Raw genomic sequence first — 17967 nt, forward strand, 5'->3', positions numbered from 1 at the left:
AGATTTGTTGTAGTGCGTTGCCTTCATATTTGGCGAGTTTGGAAAAAGTTATTTGTTTGACTTGAGGTCTTGAGGATCAAGAGCCAGGGCTGTGCAAATGATGTTGTTACCTTTATTTAATTTTATCAGCAGTCTTCCCGAAAAGGGAACATGTTTGGTTATCTCAGATTGTATAGGCTGCTTGAGTGATATTAAATAATCAGATATAATTGTGTATTGTACCTTTGGCAAGTAGGCTAAATGTTTAATTTTGCTTTTGTTGCATGCTTGCCAATTTTCATAATATGCGTGCCTCTATGTTGCAAGAAGTGTTGAAATATACATGCATATTAATCCATAGCATATGACATTTTTCTTTACATTCAAATAGGGGAGTCTATCTTTGAGAAATTATCCCCCTTATAATGGAAGCTTCTGCTCATGATAAACAAATGTTCTACTGGGAGCAATTTTTAGCTGCAGTTAAAGCTCCTGTCCAGAGTCTTAGAGTTGGATATCTAAGAATTATACGAGCATGTAGGTGCATTTCCCAGGTCTTTGAAGCGTCAAATTGTTAGAGAATTATTTGCATCTACCACGGAGAACCGAAAAAGAGGAACTATTAGCTAATATTAGAAAGTTCAGTTTTACACCTTGAAAATACTAAATTAGCTTGAAGTTATTTTTACAAGTTTGAAACTTCAAAATTTTGAATAAGGATATAAGTTTATCTCTCATATAAATGAAAAAATAGTCATTTAGGAATAAATCTTGGTAATCCTTTATTTTGGTCAAATGTAAAATAGCTTGCTTTTTAAGATTAAGGTAATATTAAAATTAGCATCCTGATAAATTATATACATAATGACTGATTATATATCCATATTTTATGTCAGAATATTATGGCACAATAATTAAAAAAAATTAATCAAGGCTCACATAAACTAAAATCAGATTGGTGTACAAATATTTTATATCAAGGTTATAGTACTCAACTCAGATTAAAAAATTTGGATCACGCCTCCCATATTAAATTGAATTATTTTAAATATAAGAATATATTAAGTTTAAGTTGCAACATTAAGTAGAAAATAGACGTAAGAAATATTGAGTACCCTTTACCTTGGTAAAATGTAAAATAGGTGCAGCAAACTTTTTAAAATTAATGTAAAATATTAAAATTAACATACTAATAAATTATGTGCATTCCAAGAAATTAAGTGCCAATATTTTATATCAAGATAGTTTGGCTTACATACAATACTAAATAAGGGAAAACAATTGATTTCTATATTTGATTTCTTATAATTTTAAAATTCTCTTATTTATTTATAGAAAGGGTATCATATATTTAAGGTAAAAATGGTGAATTTTTCCTAGGTATATTGGTGCTTTAAAATTAAAAATGCGTGTAGATGTAGGTCCTATTATTATAATTTACGTGCTCAGATAGATTCAGGGGAGCAATTAGAATTTAAAACGTCAATATCTTGAGTAATTGAAGCCTGTTTGGCTTCCTCTTCTCTGTTCTGGTGCTGAAAGATTTGTTCATAAATTATTTAGTCTATGTGGACTCATCTTTATGCGGAAAATAAAATATGTAGAGCCAATGGAGCCATTTCTTCCTACTAACAAGGATTATCAACCTTTGGGTGCTCTCTGCCTGCAGAACTCAAGTTTCCACCGCTCGTTATCTTCCATTGTGCGGCACGAAAGGACTCTCAAGATTCGCCTTAAGCGGCAGATGGCAGCTAACTCCCCAGGGGGAAGCATTCACACTGCTTTCCTGAAAAAAATGATTGCCAAACAAGCAAGGATGAGGAGAAAAATTGTTATACTTAGTAGAAAGCTACAGACTAACCAAGGATTGCCTTACTTCTCCGCAATGCAAATTATGCATATGTGCTCGCAGCATCCCTCCCAGCTTCTGCTTCTGCGCCATTGCATTAAGCTGGTGCCATCAAATGGTATTGCCCTTTCTTTAATTGATAGGAATGAACTTCCATACTTAGCTACTTAGTATGACCTAAGAATGATATTTCTTTCAAGCCTGGTAGACTTAAAAAACAGGCACTAACAGAGCTAACTCGCATCACAATTTTAGTATTGTGATACTGCAACTTCCAAAACTTGTATTGAACAAAAAAAATCTAATACAGAAGATGGAAGAAGATAATTAGTTAGGTGACCAGATAGCTTGTAAAATTAACTGGAGCTTGTAAAATCTGCTGGTAACCACTGGAAACCAATCATTTCAGGGCTCAATTGAGGTACATATTATCATTTAGTCTGTACCACACTATTTTGACTGTTGGCAGTGGTGTATATAGTTGAAATAGCTATATCGTTTAGTTGCTAGGGATTTGATTAATACAACCGGAGTTTCTTTAATACAAAAAACCTCCAAAATAATCAGTGATTACTAGACTTGCAGTGTCGATCATAGTATTCTTTTCAGTGCTCAGGCTACTTTACAAAAAACGGCAACCTATAGCTCGGTTATTAATATCTTAGTAGGTTGTGCTATTCAGCCTAACAATTTTACTACTTGCTTATTAAAGTAGTAGACAACAATGTGTTCAGATGTTATTCAAAACTAATAAAAAAATTGAGCTCAAGCAACTATACCTCGCCTACCTGCAAATTAACTTGGGCTCCTTCTGCATAGAACATGCAAATTCATCACTCTTTGACCTGTTTCGGATTTCAGGGCTGAAACTTCTTTGCCAATGCACCAAACACCAGTCAAGTGAGCAGCACCACGAGCTTTCCAAGCTCAGTCAGGTACTTTTTGATGCACGTTTTACGGCTTGAAACTATTTAAAAATATTACATTTTCATGCTATTATTCAAAAACCAAAATATGAAACAATATTGTACAATATATAGCCCTATTACGATTAGTCATTCATAAATTTTTCAGTATTTGCATATTTATTACAATAATATCACAATAAATTATCAAAAATAAAATTAATATTACAACAATGTCAGAAATTAAAATAATATAATTTTTTTATTTTAAAAAAACATGGGCATCCCAAGTTTAAGAAAGGAAAATTAGGTAGGATGCAAAGCCCCCACCTGATTTTGCAGAAACACTTCCTGTGTTTTTGCTGAAATTTCTGAAAACCAAAAATTGAACTTTTTGAAAATTTCTGCAATCTGATCATGTCCCATTAGGCCATTCAAAATAGTTCAACAAATTGCGATACTTTAGGCTTACCACACAAGTTCTCCATTGGTGGTTCCTCTGCTACCCTTAGGAGCCACTGAATGCGCTGTTATGTATCAAATATCGCCTCATAAATATCATACATGAATCATTAGTGAATGTGTGTGCAATGCTTCATATATAACTATTGTGAATAGTGAAAGCTAATTTTCCTGCATAGATGTTATGCAGTATACTACTGCAGAAAATTAAAGATCTATATGTGATATCTGTAGATTTATTCTTTGTCTGAATAAGGGTACTTATATAAGTTATCTGCCCTTTTGTGTGATATACCTTGCCTAAGTGCAAATTAACTTGGGCTCCTTTTGTATAGAACATGTGAATTCATCACTCTTGGACCTGTTTCAGATTTCAGGGCTGAGTCTTCTTTGCCAATGCACCAGACATCAGCCAAGCGAGCAGCACCAAGAGCTTTCCAAGCTTAGTCAGGTAATCTAATGCACATTTTACGGCTAGAAACCATAAAACAATATTACATTTTACTTCTATTATTCAAAAACCAAAATATGAAATAATATTGTACAATATATAGCTCTCAATATTTGCATATTTATTGCAATAATATCACAACAAATTATCAAATATAAAAATAATATTACACCAATGTCAGAAATTGAAACAATATAATTTATTTATTTTTTTTAAAAAAACTGTGCTTCCCAAGTTTATGAAAGGAAAAATAGCTAGGATGTAAAGCCTCCACCTGATTTTGCAGCAACACTTCCTGTGTTTTTGCTGTAATTTAAAAAAACCAAAATTAAACATTTTGAAAATTTCTACAGTTTGATCATGTCCCATTAGGCCATGCAAAATGGTTCAACGAATTGTGACAGTTTTGGCTTACCACATAATCTCTCCTTTGGTGGTTCGTCTGCTACCCTTAGGAGCCACTGAATGATATGTTATGTATCAAAAATCGCCTCGAAAATATCATACATGAATCATTAGTGAATGTGTGTGCAATGCTTCATATACAACTATTGTGAATAGTAAAAGTTAATTTCCTTTCATGTTATGCAATATACTACTGCAGCAAATATAAGATCTATCTGTGATGTCTGTAGATTTATTCTTTGTTTGAATAAGGGTACTTATTTAGGCTATCTGCCCTTTTGTTTGATATACCTCGCCTACCTGCAAATTAACTTGGGCTCCTTGTGCATAGAACATGCAAATTCATAACTCTTGAACCTGTTTCATATTCAGGGTTGAATCTTCTTTGCCAATGCACCACACCAGCCAAGCGAGCAGCACCGGGAACTTTCCAAGCCGAGTCTAGTAATCTAATGCACGTTTTACAGCTTGAAGCTCTTTCTATATATTTTAAATCTCTCCTATCCAGCTGATACTTTTACTTCCAGAGCAAAGGGCCAAACTACCAAGAGTTCCATCGCTCACAGGCACAACCAACAATACCATGAGGGGCCCACTGTTAACCACTGATGCAGGGCCAAGCAATACCTCTACGAATTGGGCTGCAGGTACTAGCTTATTCAAATTTGTTAATTGAACCAGGCTTGCCGCCTCCGACATATTCTACAAGCATCTTAACAAAAAACTTATTATTGATGTGTTCTCCGCTTATTGTATAATTGCAGCTGAACAACCATTTTCGTCGTATTTCGGACCACCCGGGCACAACTACATGCATTGTGGTGCTGCGCCATGGTATGAAGAGCGGGTTAAAAGGAACAGGCACACCTCCGACCCACACTTCACCATTTGTTGTGAAGAAGGACCCGTGAAGCTACAACTCTTGAAAGAACCACCTGCTTTACTCAAACATCTTCTTGGACCAAATTCTGGACAGCATGGTACCAATTTCAAGCAGAATATAAGGCCTTACAACCTCATGTTTGCTGTCACATCATTAGGAGTCCAGGTTGATAGATTAATAAACAAATCGAGAGGACCTTATGTGTTTCATGCAAGTGGACAGATTTACCATAACACAAGCTCATTACTCCCACCAGCAGGTAAAAAGCCCCTGTTTGCCCAGCTCTACATATATGATACTGATCATGAGGTTAGTAATAGAATTAGCACACTGTTAAATCCAGAGAGAGGTCCCGCTATTGACGAAAGTATTGTCCAGGGTCTGAAACAAATTTTAGACGAGCATAGCAATTTGGTGAGATCTTATAGAAAAGCAAGAGACATGTTCGAAGAGCAACCACAAACCACTTTTCATTTGTGGCTGCCTGAGGCCCGTACTAGGGATGGTAGACAATACAACATCCCAACGAAATCTGAAGTGGGGGGCTTGATAGTGGGTGAGCTCAGCGAGAAAAAATTTGAGCGTGACGTTATTGTGTGCCACCGTACTAAAGGGATTACACATATTGATGAGTTACACCCAAGCTATATGTCTATGGAGTATCCCTTAATTCATCCTTATGGAGAAGATGGCTACAGGCTGGGTATACCCTTAGCAGAAAGGGGCTCTCAAACTTCTAAATGACAGACACTAACAATGTGCCAGTATTATTGTTTTAGATTCCAACAAAGGTCCACTGAGGGACATACCTTACTTTTAGCAGGACGCCTATTGCAGCAATATATAGTCGACGCTTACATGGCAGTTGAGCAAGAAAGGTTTAGGTGGGTTCGAACCCATCAAAGTGAACTCAGGACAGAATTATACTCAGGATTAATGAATGCGGTGCATCATGGGGACCTAACCAGCTCCACGGTAGGAAAATCAGTCATCTTGCCATCGTCACACACTGGAGGTCCGCGCTACAGGGCTCAGAATTACCAAGATGCAATGGCAATTTGTCGGTGAGTAGGCTATCTGTATTTGTTCATTACATTCACATGTAATCCAAAATGGAAAGAGATTAATGACATGCTTGGCCTGATCAGTCAAAAAAATGACTCTAACAGAGTTGATATTATATGTCGAGTATTTGAGATAAAGTTGCAGCAACTCGTACACTACATCAAAAAAGAATAGCCATTTGGTTAAGTCATGGCATGTAAGTTTGCTTTGTTTATAGCGTATTTTTTATCAGCCAGTATTTAAGTTCCAAATCTGCTTTATTTGTTTATTCTATTTTGATAGTATCAAAATGTTGGTGCAGGTTTATACACCATAGAATTCCAGAAAAGGGGTTTACCTCATGCGCACATCCTGCTTTTCTTATACCCATCAATGAAAAATCCTTCTCCAGAATATATTGACACCATAATAAGCGCAGAGATACCGGATATCAATGTCGACCATGATGCCTATAACGCGGTCAAGAAATCTATGCTTCACGGGTCGTGTGGTCAAGCCAATGTATCCTCTCCTTGTATGTAACAGGGAAAATGCACCAAATTTTTCCCCAAGAAATTGGAGAAGATGGGTTCCCAATATATAGGCGCAGGAATACAGGAATTACTGTGGAAAAAAATGGCATCCTCGTGGACAATCGTTATGTCATCCCTTACAACAGAAATTTATCAGTCAAATTTGATGCTCATATTAACATTGAACTCTTTAACAGCGCAAGATCAATCAAATATTTATTCAAATATATTAACAAAGGCCCAGATAGAGCAACCGCAGTGATTGAGACCGCCGACGAGCGGGATAAAATATATTAACAAAGCATACCTTGACTGTAGGTACGTGCTATGTGTTGTAAAAGAAAAAAAAAACTAACCTTTTTAAATTTATGTTAGAATATGTAAGTTTTATGATCAGGGAAGCTTTTCGATTTAACTAATTATAATATTTACATACCTTTCATGTTTACCTTTATTAGGTACATATCAGCATGTGAGGCTTGCTGGAGAATTTTTCAATTCGGCATCAACTACAGGTACCCAGCAGTTGAGCGATTACCTTTTCACCTGCCCAATGAGCATACTGTTATATTTGAGGAAAGCAGGTGCATTGAAAACGTGCTCAATATGCCCGGAATAGAAAAAACTAAATTTACGGAATTATTGGAGACAAACAGGAAGCATGAGGACGCCCGCAGTCTTACTTATGCAAAATTCCCCCAACACTGGGTTTGGAATTCCAAGTGTAAATTATGGACAAAGCAGAAAAAGGGGAATGCAGTTGGTAGAATTTACTTTGCACATCCGTCAAGTGGAGAACGTTTCTATATGCGCATGCTCCTAAATTTTATAAAAGGGAGCACATCATTTGAGTGCATTAGAACGATAAATGGTGTGACATATCCCACTTTCAATGCTGCATGTTATGCTTTAGGATTATTGGATGATGACAGAGAATGGATAGATTGCTTATCTGAGGCCGCAGTTTGGGCAACAGGAAATGAGTTACGCAATCTCTTTGTCACAATGCTCGTCTTTTGCCAAGTTTCCAATGTACCAGAACTTTGGAAAAGTCATTCAACAATACTCTCGGAAGATATGCTTTACTTGCAAAGAAAAAGGTTTCAGGTACCTAACCTACATCTAACACAAGAACAAATTGAGTCATATGCACTGGTTGAAATTGAAGGTATTATGCAAAAATTAGGCAAGAGCCTAAAGGACATAGATGGAATGCCACAACCGGATTCTTCACTCACGTGAGATTTATCAAATAGACTGCTGAATGAGGAGCTGGATTATGATCATGTTGCTTTGAAGATCTTGCATGAGAAATCATTAAATGATTTAAATCAATTCCAAAAAGGTGCTTATGACGCAATTTTACACTCAGTTCAGAATGATGAAGGCAGATTGTTCTTTATCAGTGGTCATGGTGGCACAGGAAAAATATTCTTATGGAATACAATCACTTCTAAATTAAGATCAGAGTCACTGATAGTCCTTCCTGTTGCTACTTCAGGTTAGCATCATTGTTACTACCGAATGGTCGAACAACACACTCCCGATTTCGCATCCCATTGGACATAACAGCTGAATCTACATGTGAGATTAAACATGGTACGCAATTAGACAAACTTCTTTAAAAAACTTCTCTTATTATTTGGGATGAGGCACCAATGACCCACAAATATCGTTTTGAAGCTTTAGACAAGACCTTAAGAGACTTGCTAAGCACACAGTATGATAATAGTCGATCTAAGCCCTTTGGAAGCCTTACAGTCGTGTGTGGTGGGGATTTTCGCTAGATTCTACCTGTTATCCCGCAAGGTGAACGTGCAGATATTATTGATGCCTCACTAAACCCATCTTACCTTAGGCCTCATTTTGAAATTTTTGAGCTGAAACAAAATATGAGGCTCCACAGGGAAGTGATTGAAGAAATAGAAGCCGAGAAAATAGCATCATTTGATAGATGGCTCTTGCAGATCGGAGATGATTCCCTATACGAAAATCCAGCACAGGAACTGATAAGAATTCCACCAGAGTTGTGCAGCCCAACAATCGAGAATCCAATGGAAGGCATTGTCGGCGAAGTCTACCTTTCTTTGCTGGAAAATTATATGGATATTGCATACATAAAAGAACGTGCTATATTGACACCAAAAAATGAAACAGTCCATGAATTGAATGACTTTCTAATGAACATGATACCGGGAGAAGGAAGAACATATCTAAGCTCCGATAGTGTGTGCAAGGTGAGTATTAAGGCTGATGATGATTTGTTATACTCCCCCAGAATTTTTGAATAGTTTAAGGTTCAGTGGAGTCCCAAACCACGATATATGACTTAAGGAAGGAACCCCCATCATGCTTCTCAGAAACTTAAATCAATTTGCGGGTCTTTGTAATGGCACACGACTAATAGTCTCCCGTCTAGGCAAGTGGTCTATTCGAGGATACATAATTTCTGGAGCAAAAGTTGGTCAAAATGTTACCATTTCGCGAATCATCATGTCTTCGAAAGAATCAAAATGGCCGTTTAAACTTAATAGGCGTCAACTACCAGTGGCACCATGTTTCGCAATGACAATTAATAAAAGTCAGGGCCAGTCTTTAAACCGTGTAGGTATGTACCTTCCTAGCCAGGTATTCACCCATGGACAGGTGTATGTGGCTCTGTCAAGGGTCACTGGAATAGAAGGCTTGATCATTGTCAATGCTGATACTGAGGTGAAGGACCAGGCTCTAATAAAAAACATTGTTTACAAATAGGTCTTCGAGAACATTCAGGCGCCCACACGTGACAGCTGTAAGACATCAGACCATGCTACCTCTTTTGTTAAGCATAAAATATATAACTTATTGCATCTGTGCATTTTTCTGCTATCCATAGTTCAACTATAATGCAAAAAAATTATATCGCATAGCCATAGGTAGCATTTAATATCACACATTGGCTAATAACCAAGGAACATAAAAATAGAATATTTTTAAGAACTCTAAGCAATCTTCACTCTAGATGAATGTTTAACAAATTGGGGTATTGCTCCATTGTGTTATTATTGTTGAACAAGTACTTCCATTCCCGACACTGTTCGCTCCGCTATGTTAAGGCACACCAGAATTTTAAAAAAAATCTCTATACTATGGCACTACTGGTGGAATATCTTAGTGAGATGCATGAATTTAAATATTTTGTAGTGTTTCCCAATTTACTTGGTGTATCTACACACTGGAAATAATAAATATGTGTTTATCCAAAAAATTAAATCCACCTAAAATTTTAAACCTAACTACAAATGTTGTTAATTTATAGAATTAAGCCTAAGATTCTTAAGATGATCCATAAATGATTCTCTTTAATTCATTCTCTATTTTATTCTCAGCCCAACACATTGGCATATTCGGGCTGCAGGTGGAAAGCACAGCAGAATAGGTGTTCCATCCAGCAACTTGCTCAGCCCCTGCAAAAAAAGTTATAAATTCTAGGATGTTAAATCATTTAAATTTGTACTGAGATATCAATCTTCCACTTGCATCATACTGCACTCCCCCCGTAGGAATTATCATGTTTATATTTTCTTAAAAGTGCCAAACATGCTCTCATTCATGTTGCTAACCACACAACCAACATGCATTCATTCTGTTATTTTAATCGGTGTAAATTTTTTGCTTCTGAAATTTTTTTCCCATTGTTGATCAACACTTTTTCTCATTATAGGCATTTTCATATATTAGCTCTACTGTCTCTTTTTAAAAGGAGATATGTAAATTCTGGGAAAATTTTGTTTGGATCAAAACTTTGGGTTGCTCAAAGTTTGAATCTGCATATGAAATTTAGATAAAAGGGAGTTACGAGAAGCTGGCATGGGATATTAGACCTCTCCTATATTTGTACCAAAATTCTTTTATGTCTATTTAATTTCAAACCTTTCAGGTTCATATTGTTCTAGATAATCTGTGTTTTATAAAAAATGCAATGAAATATATTTTTTGCTAAGAGTGATGATTAGTAGATCTATTAGCCTAGTAGGCGGAGTTTAATCAAACGTTATTATTCATTTTGTGGTTCTTTGCACTTAGTGACTTTATCTTCTTTTAGGCCTTTGCCATGACCTTTACTCCTGCATCTGTAAAAATTAAGTTTGTGGATTCTTGAGTTCTGCACTCTTACTAAATTGGCATGTTTATGAAATATATATATTTAGATCTCATATCTATACAATATAATGAAATCAAATAATATTTTAAAAATAAATATGCATACATTTATTATAATTCTACATATATTCATAAAAAATATTAAAATTTAATTATAACATTTATTTATATCGTATACTTCATGTAGTGTCGTGTACTTGAAGGTTAAACACAAAACCGGCACTAAATCTTAACCGTGTACTTTCGTGTTCGTGTACTTTCGTGTCGTGTACTAAAAATGCAAACACAAACACTAAATTTTCGTGTCATTTCGTGTCGTGTAAGTCGTGTCGTGTCCAAAATTCCCGGGTCTAGTTGTAACTAGAGGCCTTGAAAATTCTTAAGCAAGTGATTGCTTATGAACCCCATCTCAGTTTCTGTATAGCAAGGTATGCTTGTAAGCCAGGCTTTTAGTGGAAGCTGGCTTCGGCAAAAATGAAAAAGCAAAAAAAACTTTCAGATGCTTCTTTCAACTACTAGTGTGAGTGCAAGAAATGTAAAAAGAGTTAGGTATATGTGTCATAAGGAGGTACCTTAAATTTCTCAAAAAGACAAGCTTCCTGGGTTGGCTATCTCAAATTCTTGGTGAAGCCCAGCTTGCTGAACACCTCTTCACACTGCGCCACAACTATATATTATATGAATATCAACAAGCGTATTAATTTGAAAAAACCCAGGGTTTCGCTTCAATTGAATGTGATTCATTATGTTAATTGTCTAAATTTTCATTTTTAAGTCTTTTATTCATTAATCTTGAGGGTGGTCTACCAGACTATCATCAGTTTGCATTCCATTTGGCCCGGTCATACTTTATTATTTTCATTGTTTATCATAGAAGTGAAATCAATGTTTCACAATGTGCAATATATTTATCCAATGAGGTATAGCAGATTAGCAGTTCTTTAAATTACAAGGGAATTTCATTTGGAATCCCAATCTACACTAGAAGTGTTTAATAGTAGCCTGCTGCAGAATTTGTTATATTTTAGTGGTATATCAATCATTACAGAAGTGAATCTCAGACTGCAGCAATATGAAACATGTATTAGTAGGATTTAGGTTCTTGAGTAAATTTATTGAGAACCTAAATCTTGTTCTATGTGAATGCTGGAGTTATGTGGACCTCATTAAAATTTTAAATTTGTAATTTTGAATACTTTGTTTCTGCTGAAATAACAAAGCTGCTACATATTCTGTTATTCTATTGGGTCTGTCAAAATGAATAAATAAAATTTCTGATTTTTTATACTATTTTTTTTTTGGCTGGAAAATAGCGTGATAATATTTTAAATTTTTTGTTATTTTCTTGAAAGATTCTTCAGCGCGAAGCGCGGTATTTTCAACTAGTTAACTAATAAAACTAGATCAAAATTCAAAAGCATCATTCACATGATAAAACTAGACACTCTCATTTCAGGCTAAGCTATTAAACTTAGAAATCTCAATTAAAATTCATATCAAACACAACTTATAGATAACTAACAACATCAAACCCATTTCAAAAAAAAAGATATAAATAAATTATCCCCATCTCACTATTGCTGTTACACAAACATTGGTATACATAACTAGAACTTGATATACATAACCATAAAATAACAAGACAACTTACTTATTATTCAATTTATTAATTTCACCTATATTAAATCATTTTTCTACATCACTACTTGAAAAATGAAAGCATTTGTTGTCACAAAATGAATCTGAAAAAACTCAACCTTTCAATGAGATTTAATTCTTACTAAATTCATCAAAAATTTACAAAAGATATGTTAAGTGTGAGTAACACACGTAAACTATGCAGAGGGGGTGAATGGATAATTTCAAAATTATGAAGAACTTTTCCAAAAACTGTTTGTTTTTTTGTGTGTATGCTTGAATACGGAAATGTAAAAACAAGAACACATAGAATAACTCAATCTACTTTACAAAAAGTAAATCGAGCACTACAGCTCCAGAATAAAAATTTTGGTTTCAAAACAAACAAGTGATTGTTTCTTGTTTTCTTACGGAGAAAGAAAAGATGATTCTGTACGTATTCTTTTTCGCACTTATGGCTAATGAGAATGTGCATGATATATAATGCCTATACAAAACTAGTGTACATTCCCATTTTACACAATTACCCTTGAAGTGCAATGACGGCTCCAACAAACTACGCAGAGAATACACTGTGCAGGTGAGGACCCCCACTAGCCTTTTATTTTTCGTTTCAACTTCTCCAAGTTGAGTAGGTTTGCCATCTGTTATTGGACCACAGCCCAGTACGGATACTCCCAGTATTTGTCTTCACTTTCTTTCTGTCTTGTACCTTCATTTATCTTGCTGTTAAATGTTTAACTGTTGATATCGTAAACTCCAGTATTCCCTCTTCCCCACACATGTCAACATAGCTCTTTCAAACTTTAATGTATGAAGACTTTGATGTACAACAATGTAAGAGACTTTGATGTACAACTATGTAAGAGACTTTGCCGTAAAGTTATGTGGAGTACTTTGCGGTATGGCTGAGAGAAGTATGCGCTATAGCACAAACTCACTTCACGGACTAAGCATTTGGACTTTGTGATCTCAACACTCTACGGTATTAGATTTGAGGACTTCACGACATCCATCATTCTGACTTCTCAACATGGGGACTTAGAAATATTTCTGCACCTTATTTCTTCAAAGCAATTCACCCTGCTGCATGAAAAATTTGAACTTCTTCCAGGATGAATACCTTTAGATCCTATATACAATCTATTTGCTAGAAACTTTCTAAGCTGATTATTAACTTGAGCAATCAGAATAAACCTATCTACATGATAACAAAACAAGTACATTTGGAGACCTATACTATATTCCAGTGATAAATCTCACCAGTCCATGTAAGTGATAAATTATCTAAGTTTTTCTATATCATACTAATAGATGGATATGAATGATGATATACTACTTTCTCTTATCCCCTTTAGTTAAAATATTTCACTATAGGCTAAAAGATAACAAAAGTATTAGGCTTGTTTATTAGGGAGTATAAGGAGTATAAATTCTTGAATAAAATAAAATATTTGATAGTTAGACTTCTACTGAAAAGAAATATAAGTATGTCTTTTTTAGAAATTTGAATTTTATTAAAATCCATTTTATGTAATATATCAATTGTATAATAATTTCAAACTAGTTTTACTTTAATTATAAGGATTTTATTACATTTTTAATGATGATTTTTTTAAAAAACGTTTTAAAAATAACATGCTAATTTTTTAACCAAATAACATGTATGTCGTTTAAAAGCTTTGCACGTCCTCACATATTTAAAATATATTTAGTTGGCCAACAATCATCAAAAACAAAAACAAACTCCAAAATAACATCAAATTTAATATACAATAAATTGTCAATCCATAACTAAATTCGAAAGATATAAAATGATATAAAAAACCAAATTAATATAATTATTCAGGGACCAAAAGGAATATAAATGAATATTACAATTTTAGATCATATTTGCTATTGTATTATAATGTGTAATTAAGGTTGGAGACCATGGGAAAATCCTTTGAGACGGGAACATAGAAATTATATAATCTTTAATTAGTATATATTTTATAATGTTATTAATCTTGCATTAAGTTTTCTTCTATCATTAACATATTTTCTCTTTTATATTTATATTATATTTGTTTTGTAATTTAAATATTTTTGATAATGGAATATGTTGTGTGCTACATAGTTGAATAATTAATGTTATTTCAATGAACAATTTTTTTGAATATCTTCCCTGCTATGTTCTTTTACTACAATAATTTTGAAAATTTATCCTAACTATTTTCTAGTACCCAACATATATTTATAAGCAACTATGTGACATTAGGGTAAACTTTTAGAAGCAACCAGATTTGCTATTTCGTAATTAGTCTAATAAGGAAGAATTTTTATGTCGCTTTTAATTATATAACTCAGAGATAATCATTTATATCCAAGTTGAATCATATTTTGTGTTGCATTGTAGATGGATAAATTGTTCCATTACCAATGTCACTAAAAAATTCATAAATTTTAAGTTGTGAACCGTTAGATCAACACCTCCTCTACTGGTATATTTCTAGCTCTTTTTACGAATATTATCAAAGACAGGGGTGAGTGTGTTTAAGTTGTGAATTCCATTATCAACAAATAATGCATCCAAGAAAATACACATGCAAACTATATAGTTTTTAAGTCAAAATAAAATTCTATGCATGATGGTTAGAGATGAAAATATAGATATCATGTGTTAGTGGAATAAACTCAAGTACCACATGGACTAAATAATAAAAAATAATCTTTTATATAGAGCTACTAGTTAACTCTATTAGTATGAGACCTTTCGGATGTATCTAAAAACAAATCCATGAGGGCTCGGCCCAGAATGGTATATTAATGCTGACCAAGGCTGTTTAACAAGCACAACAAGTGGCATCAGAGCGAGTTTTAACGTCTATAACAATCTCACATGGGCTCCCGCATGGGCCTAAAAAGAGGCAGGTGCCAGGATCGGTTAAAGAGGGAGGCGGGTGGGTCTTCTAGTATGGGTCTTGAGGGTCATCTCGAGGGTCAGAGAGCTAGATGGACTTCTAATATGTGTCAAGGGGAGCTTGGTCACAGTTAAGGAGGCAGATTCGATAAGTGTCGAGTTCGATGTGTGAAAAGAGAAATTATTAGGATTTATCCCACATGATTTATGGGAGGAAAAGTTTTCTATTGAATAAGCAATCAAAAAATTCCATTAATTTGAAGCCTTTTGGGACGTACCCAAAAATAAATTTGTGCAGGCTCACCCCAGATCGGACAATGTCATACTATTGTAGAGTTAAATCTGTAGGCCAATATTATGTACAATTTCCTTGGTGATCCTTAACGATTAACATACGTAAAACTATCTTGTAATGTGCGATGACTATATTCAAAGTTCAAAAGTATAATTTATTCATGAGGATGACTATATTCAAAGTTCAAAAGTATAATTTTATATATATTTTTATCTTTTACAAATTCGTTAATTTAAATGTATCTCAACTAATTAATTTACGTAGTTTTACGACTACATTTTATCAAATCTAAAGTATTTATATTTTCTAATTTATTAATCAAAAAGTAAATGATTATCTAAAGAATAATTATTAAATATCTTGCAAATGGTTTAGAGTTGCAGGTGTAATATCCGGGAATTCCGTAATTATTTTTAAAAATGAAAAATATGTGAAATATGATAAAGTCAGCTTTATGATGTCAATAATAATGTATGTGGCATAACCTAACTTGCCTCGTGTGAACTAGTTTATTTTTCGATTTGTTATGTATTTTTAAAGTAATTATTCGGGAACCGGATCAGCTCGGAGGCTGGTTGGTAGCCTGAAAATGGTCATTATCCCGAGGTATATCGTACGCCTATATGTCGTTTATAAACACTTCGGGGTTTTGAAATTCTACATATCATATTAAATTAGGGAACTTTTTGTTTTTCAAAATGAAACTTTTTCGGTATTTTGGAGCCCCATAAAATTTATACTTTTACTCATATAAATTTAAAAATTATTCAAATTTTTGTTGTCTTCGTGTTTCTGTGTTATTCATAATTTTTGGGAAATTTTGGCATATATATTGTAATATTTATACAAGTATATTTTAAAATTCAAATCGTTATTTTTACAAACAATTAAAAATAAATAACGATATAAATTGATCATTAATTGTAATTACGGGATATAATTATGGTAATTATAAATTGTTTTATCAATTTAATTAATTAATTAATTCAGAAAAATTTCAGAAAATAAAAGAAAATTCTAAAAATTCTCTAAACTGTATTCTTGAATCGTGTTGAGAATCAAACTATGATTTTGAAGTGATTATGAATCCAAAACCTAGTGTTCTTGTAACCAGCTTGATTGGCTTGAAGAGCTCTATCAAGTTCTTGCATCAAATCATGTGGAAAAGTGGTAAATCTTCCATTTTAAAATTAGGGTTCTTCATTGGTTATAATCCGAATTGGGGCTTTCTATTTCTTCAATCGTTTGATGGTTTTGATGTTATACACAGCTTCGTTTCATTATCATTTTATTTGGTTTGCCATTTTAACAGTCAAGCATGAGTTTGACTAGTACAGCTAACTAGTGTTTACTTCTAAATTTGTGTTTCGATTATTTTAAAAATATTTGTCAACGATCCAACCGTATGGATGTCAATAAATATATATATATTAGTGATATAACCAAAATTTCATATCACAATAATTTTATTTGATTTGTCATTTTAACAGTCAAATATGAGTTTGACTAGTACACCTAACTAGTGTTTACTTCTAAATTTGTGTTTTGATTATTTTAAAAATATTTCTCAACGATCCAACCATATGGATGTCAACAAATATATATATTAGTGATATAACCAAAATTTCATATCACAATAATTTTATTTGGTTTGTCATTTTAACTGTCAAGCATGAGTTTGACTAGTACAGCTAACTAGTGTTTACTTCTGAATATATGTTTCAATTATTTTAAAAATATTTCTCAACGATCCAACCGTATGGATGTCAATAGATATATATATATATATTAGTCATATAACCAAAATTTCATATCAAAATAATTTTATTTGGTTTGTCATTTTAAAAGTCAAACATGAGTTTGACTAGTACAACTAACTAGTGTTTACTTCTAAATTTGTGTTTCGATTATTTTAAAAATATTTCTCAACGATTCAAACGTATGGATGTCAATAAATATATATATTAGTGATATAACCAAAATTTTATATCACAATTATTTTATTTGATTTATAATTTTAACAGTCAAACAAGAGTTTGACTAGTACACCTAACTAGTGTTTACTTCTGAATTTGTGTTTCGATTATTTTAAAAATATTTCTCAACGATCCAACCGTATGGATGTCAACAAATATATATATTAGTGATATAACCAAAATTTCATATCACAATCATTTTATTTCGTTTGTCATTTTAACAGTCAAGCATGAGTTTGACTAGTACAGCTAACTAGTGTTTATTTTGAATTTATGTTTCGATTATTTTAAAAATATTTCTCAACGATCCAACCATATGGATGTCAATAGATATATATATTAGTCATATAACCAAAATTTCATATCAAAATAATTTTATTTGGTTTGTCATTTTAAAAGTCAAACATGAGTTTAACTAGTAGAACTAACTAGTGTTTACTTCTGAAAATATGTTTCGATTATTTTAAAAATATTTCTCAACGACTTTACCGTATGGAGGTCA

At 33.3% G+C, this 17967-nt stretch overlaps 1 protein-coding gene across 1 annotated transcript; it reads left to right on the forward strand.

Annotated features, from left to right (window-relative positions):
- Positions 1 to 1588: 1588 nt before the first annotated feature.
- LOC141719320 (uncharacterized) lies at positions 1589 to 9265 on the forward strand. The gene is made up of 10 exons (XM_074521691.1): positions 1589 to 1946; positions 2690 to 2763; positions 3566 to 3646; positions 4560 to 4698; positions 4816 to 5637; positions 5758 to 5998; positions 6970 to 7749; positions 8013 to 8110; positions 8333 to 8748; positions 8846 to 9265. Exons 1-10 carry the CDS (start codon positions 1589 to 1591, stop codon positions 9263 to 9265), a joined length of 3429 nt encoding a protein of 1142 aa, XP_074377792.1.
- Positions 9266 to 17967: the final 8702 nt, after the last annotated feature.

The sequence above is a fragment of the Apium graveolens genome, chromosome 4, assembly GCF_009905375.1.
Source record: "Apium graveolens cultivar Ventura chromosome 4, ASM990537v1, whole genome shotgun sequence".
Taxonomy (NCBI): domain Eukaryota; kingdom Viridiplantae; phylum Streptophyta; class Magnoliopsida; order Apiales; family Apiaceae; genus Apium; species Apium graveolens.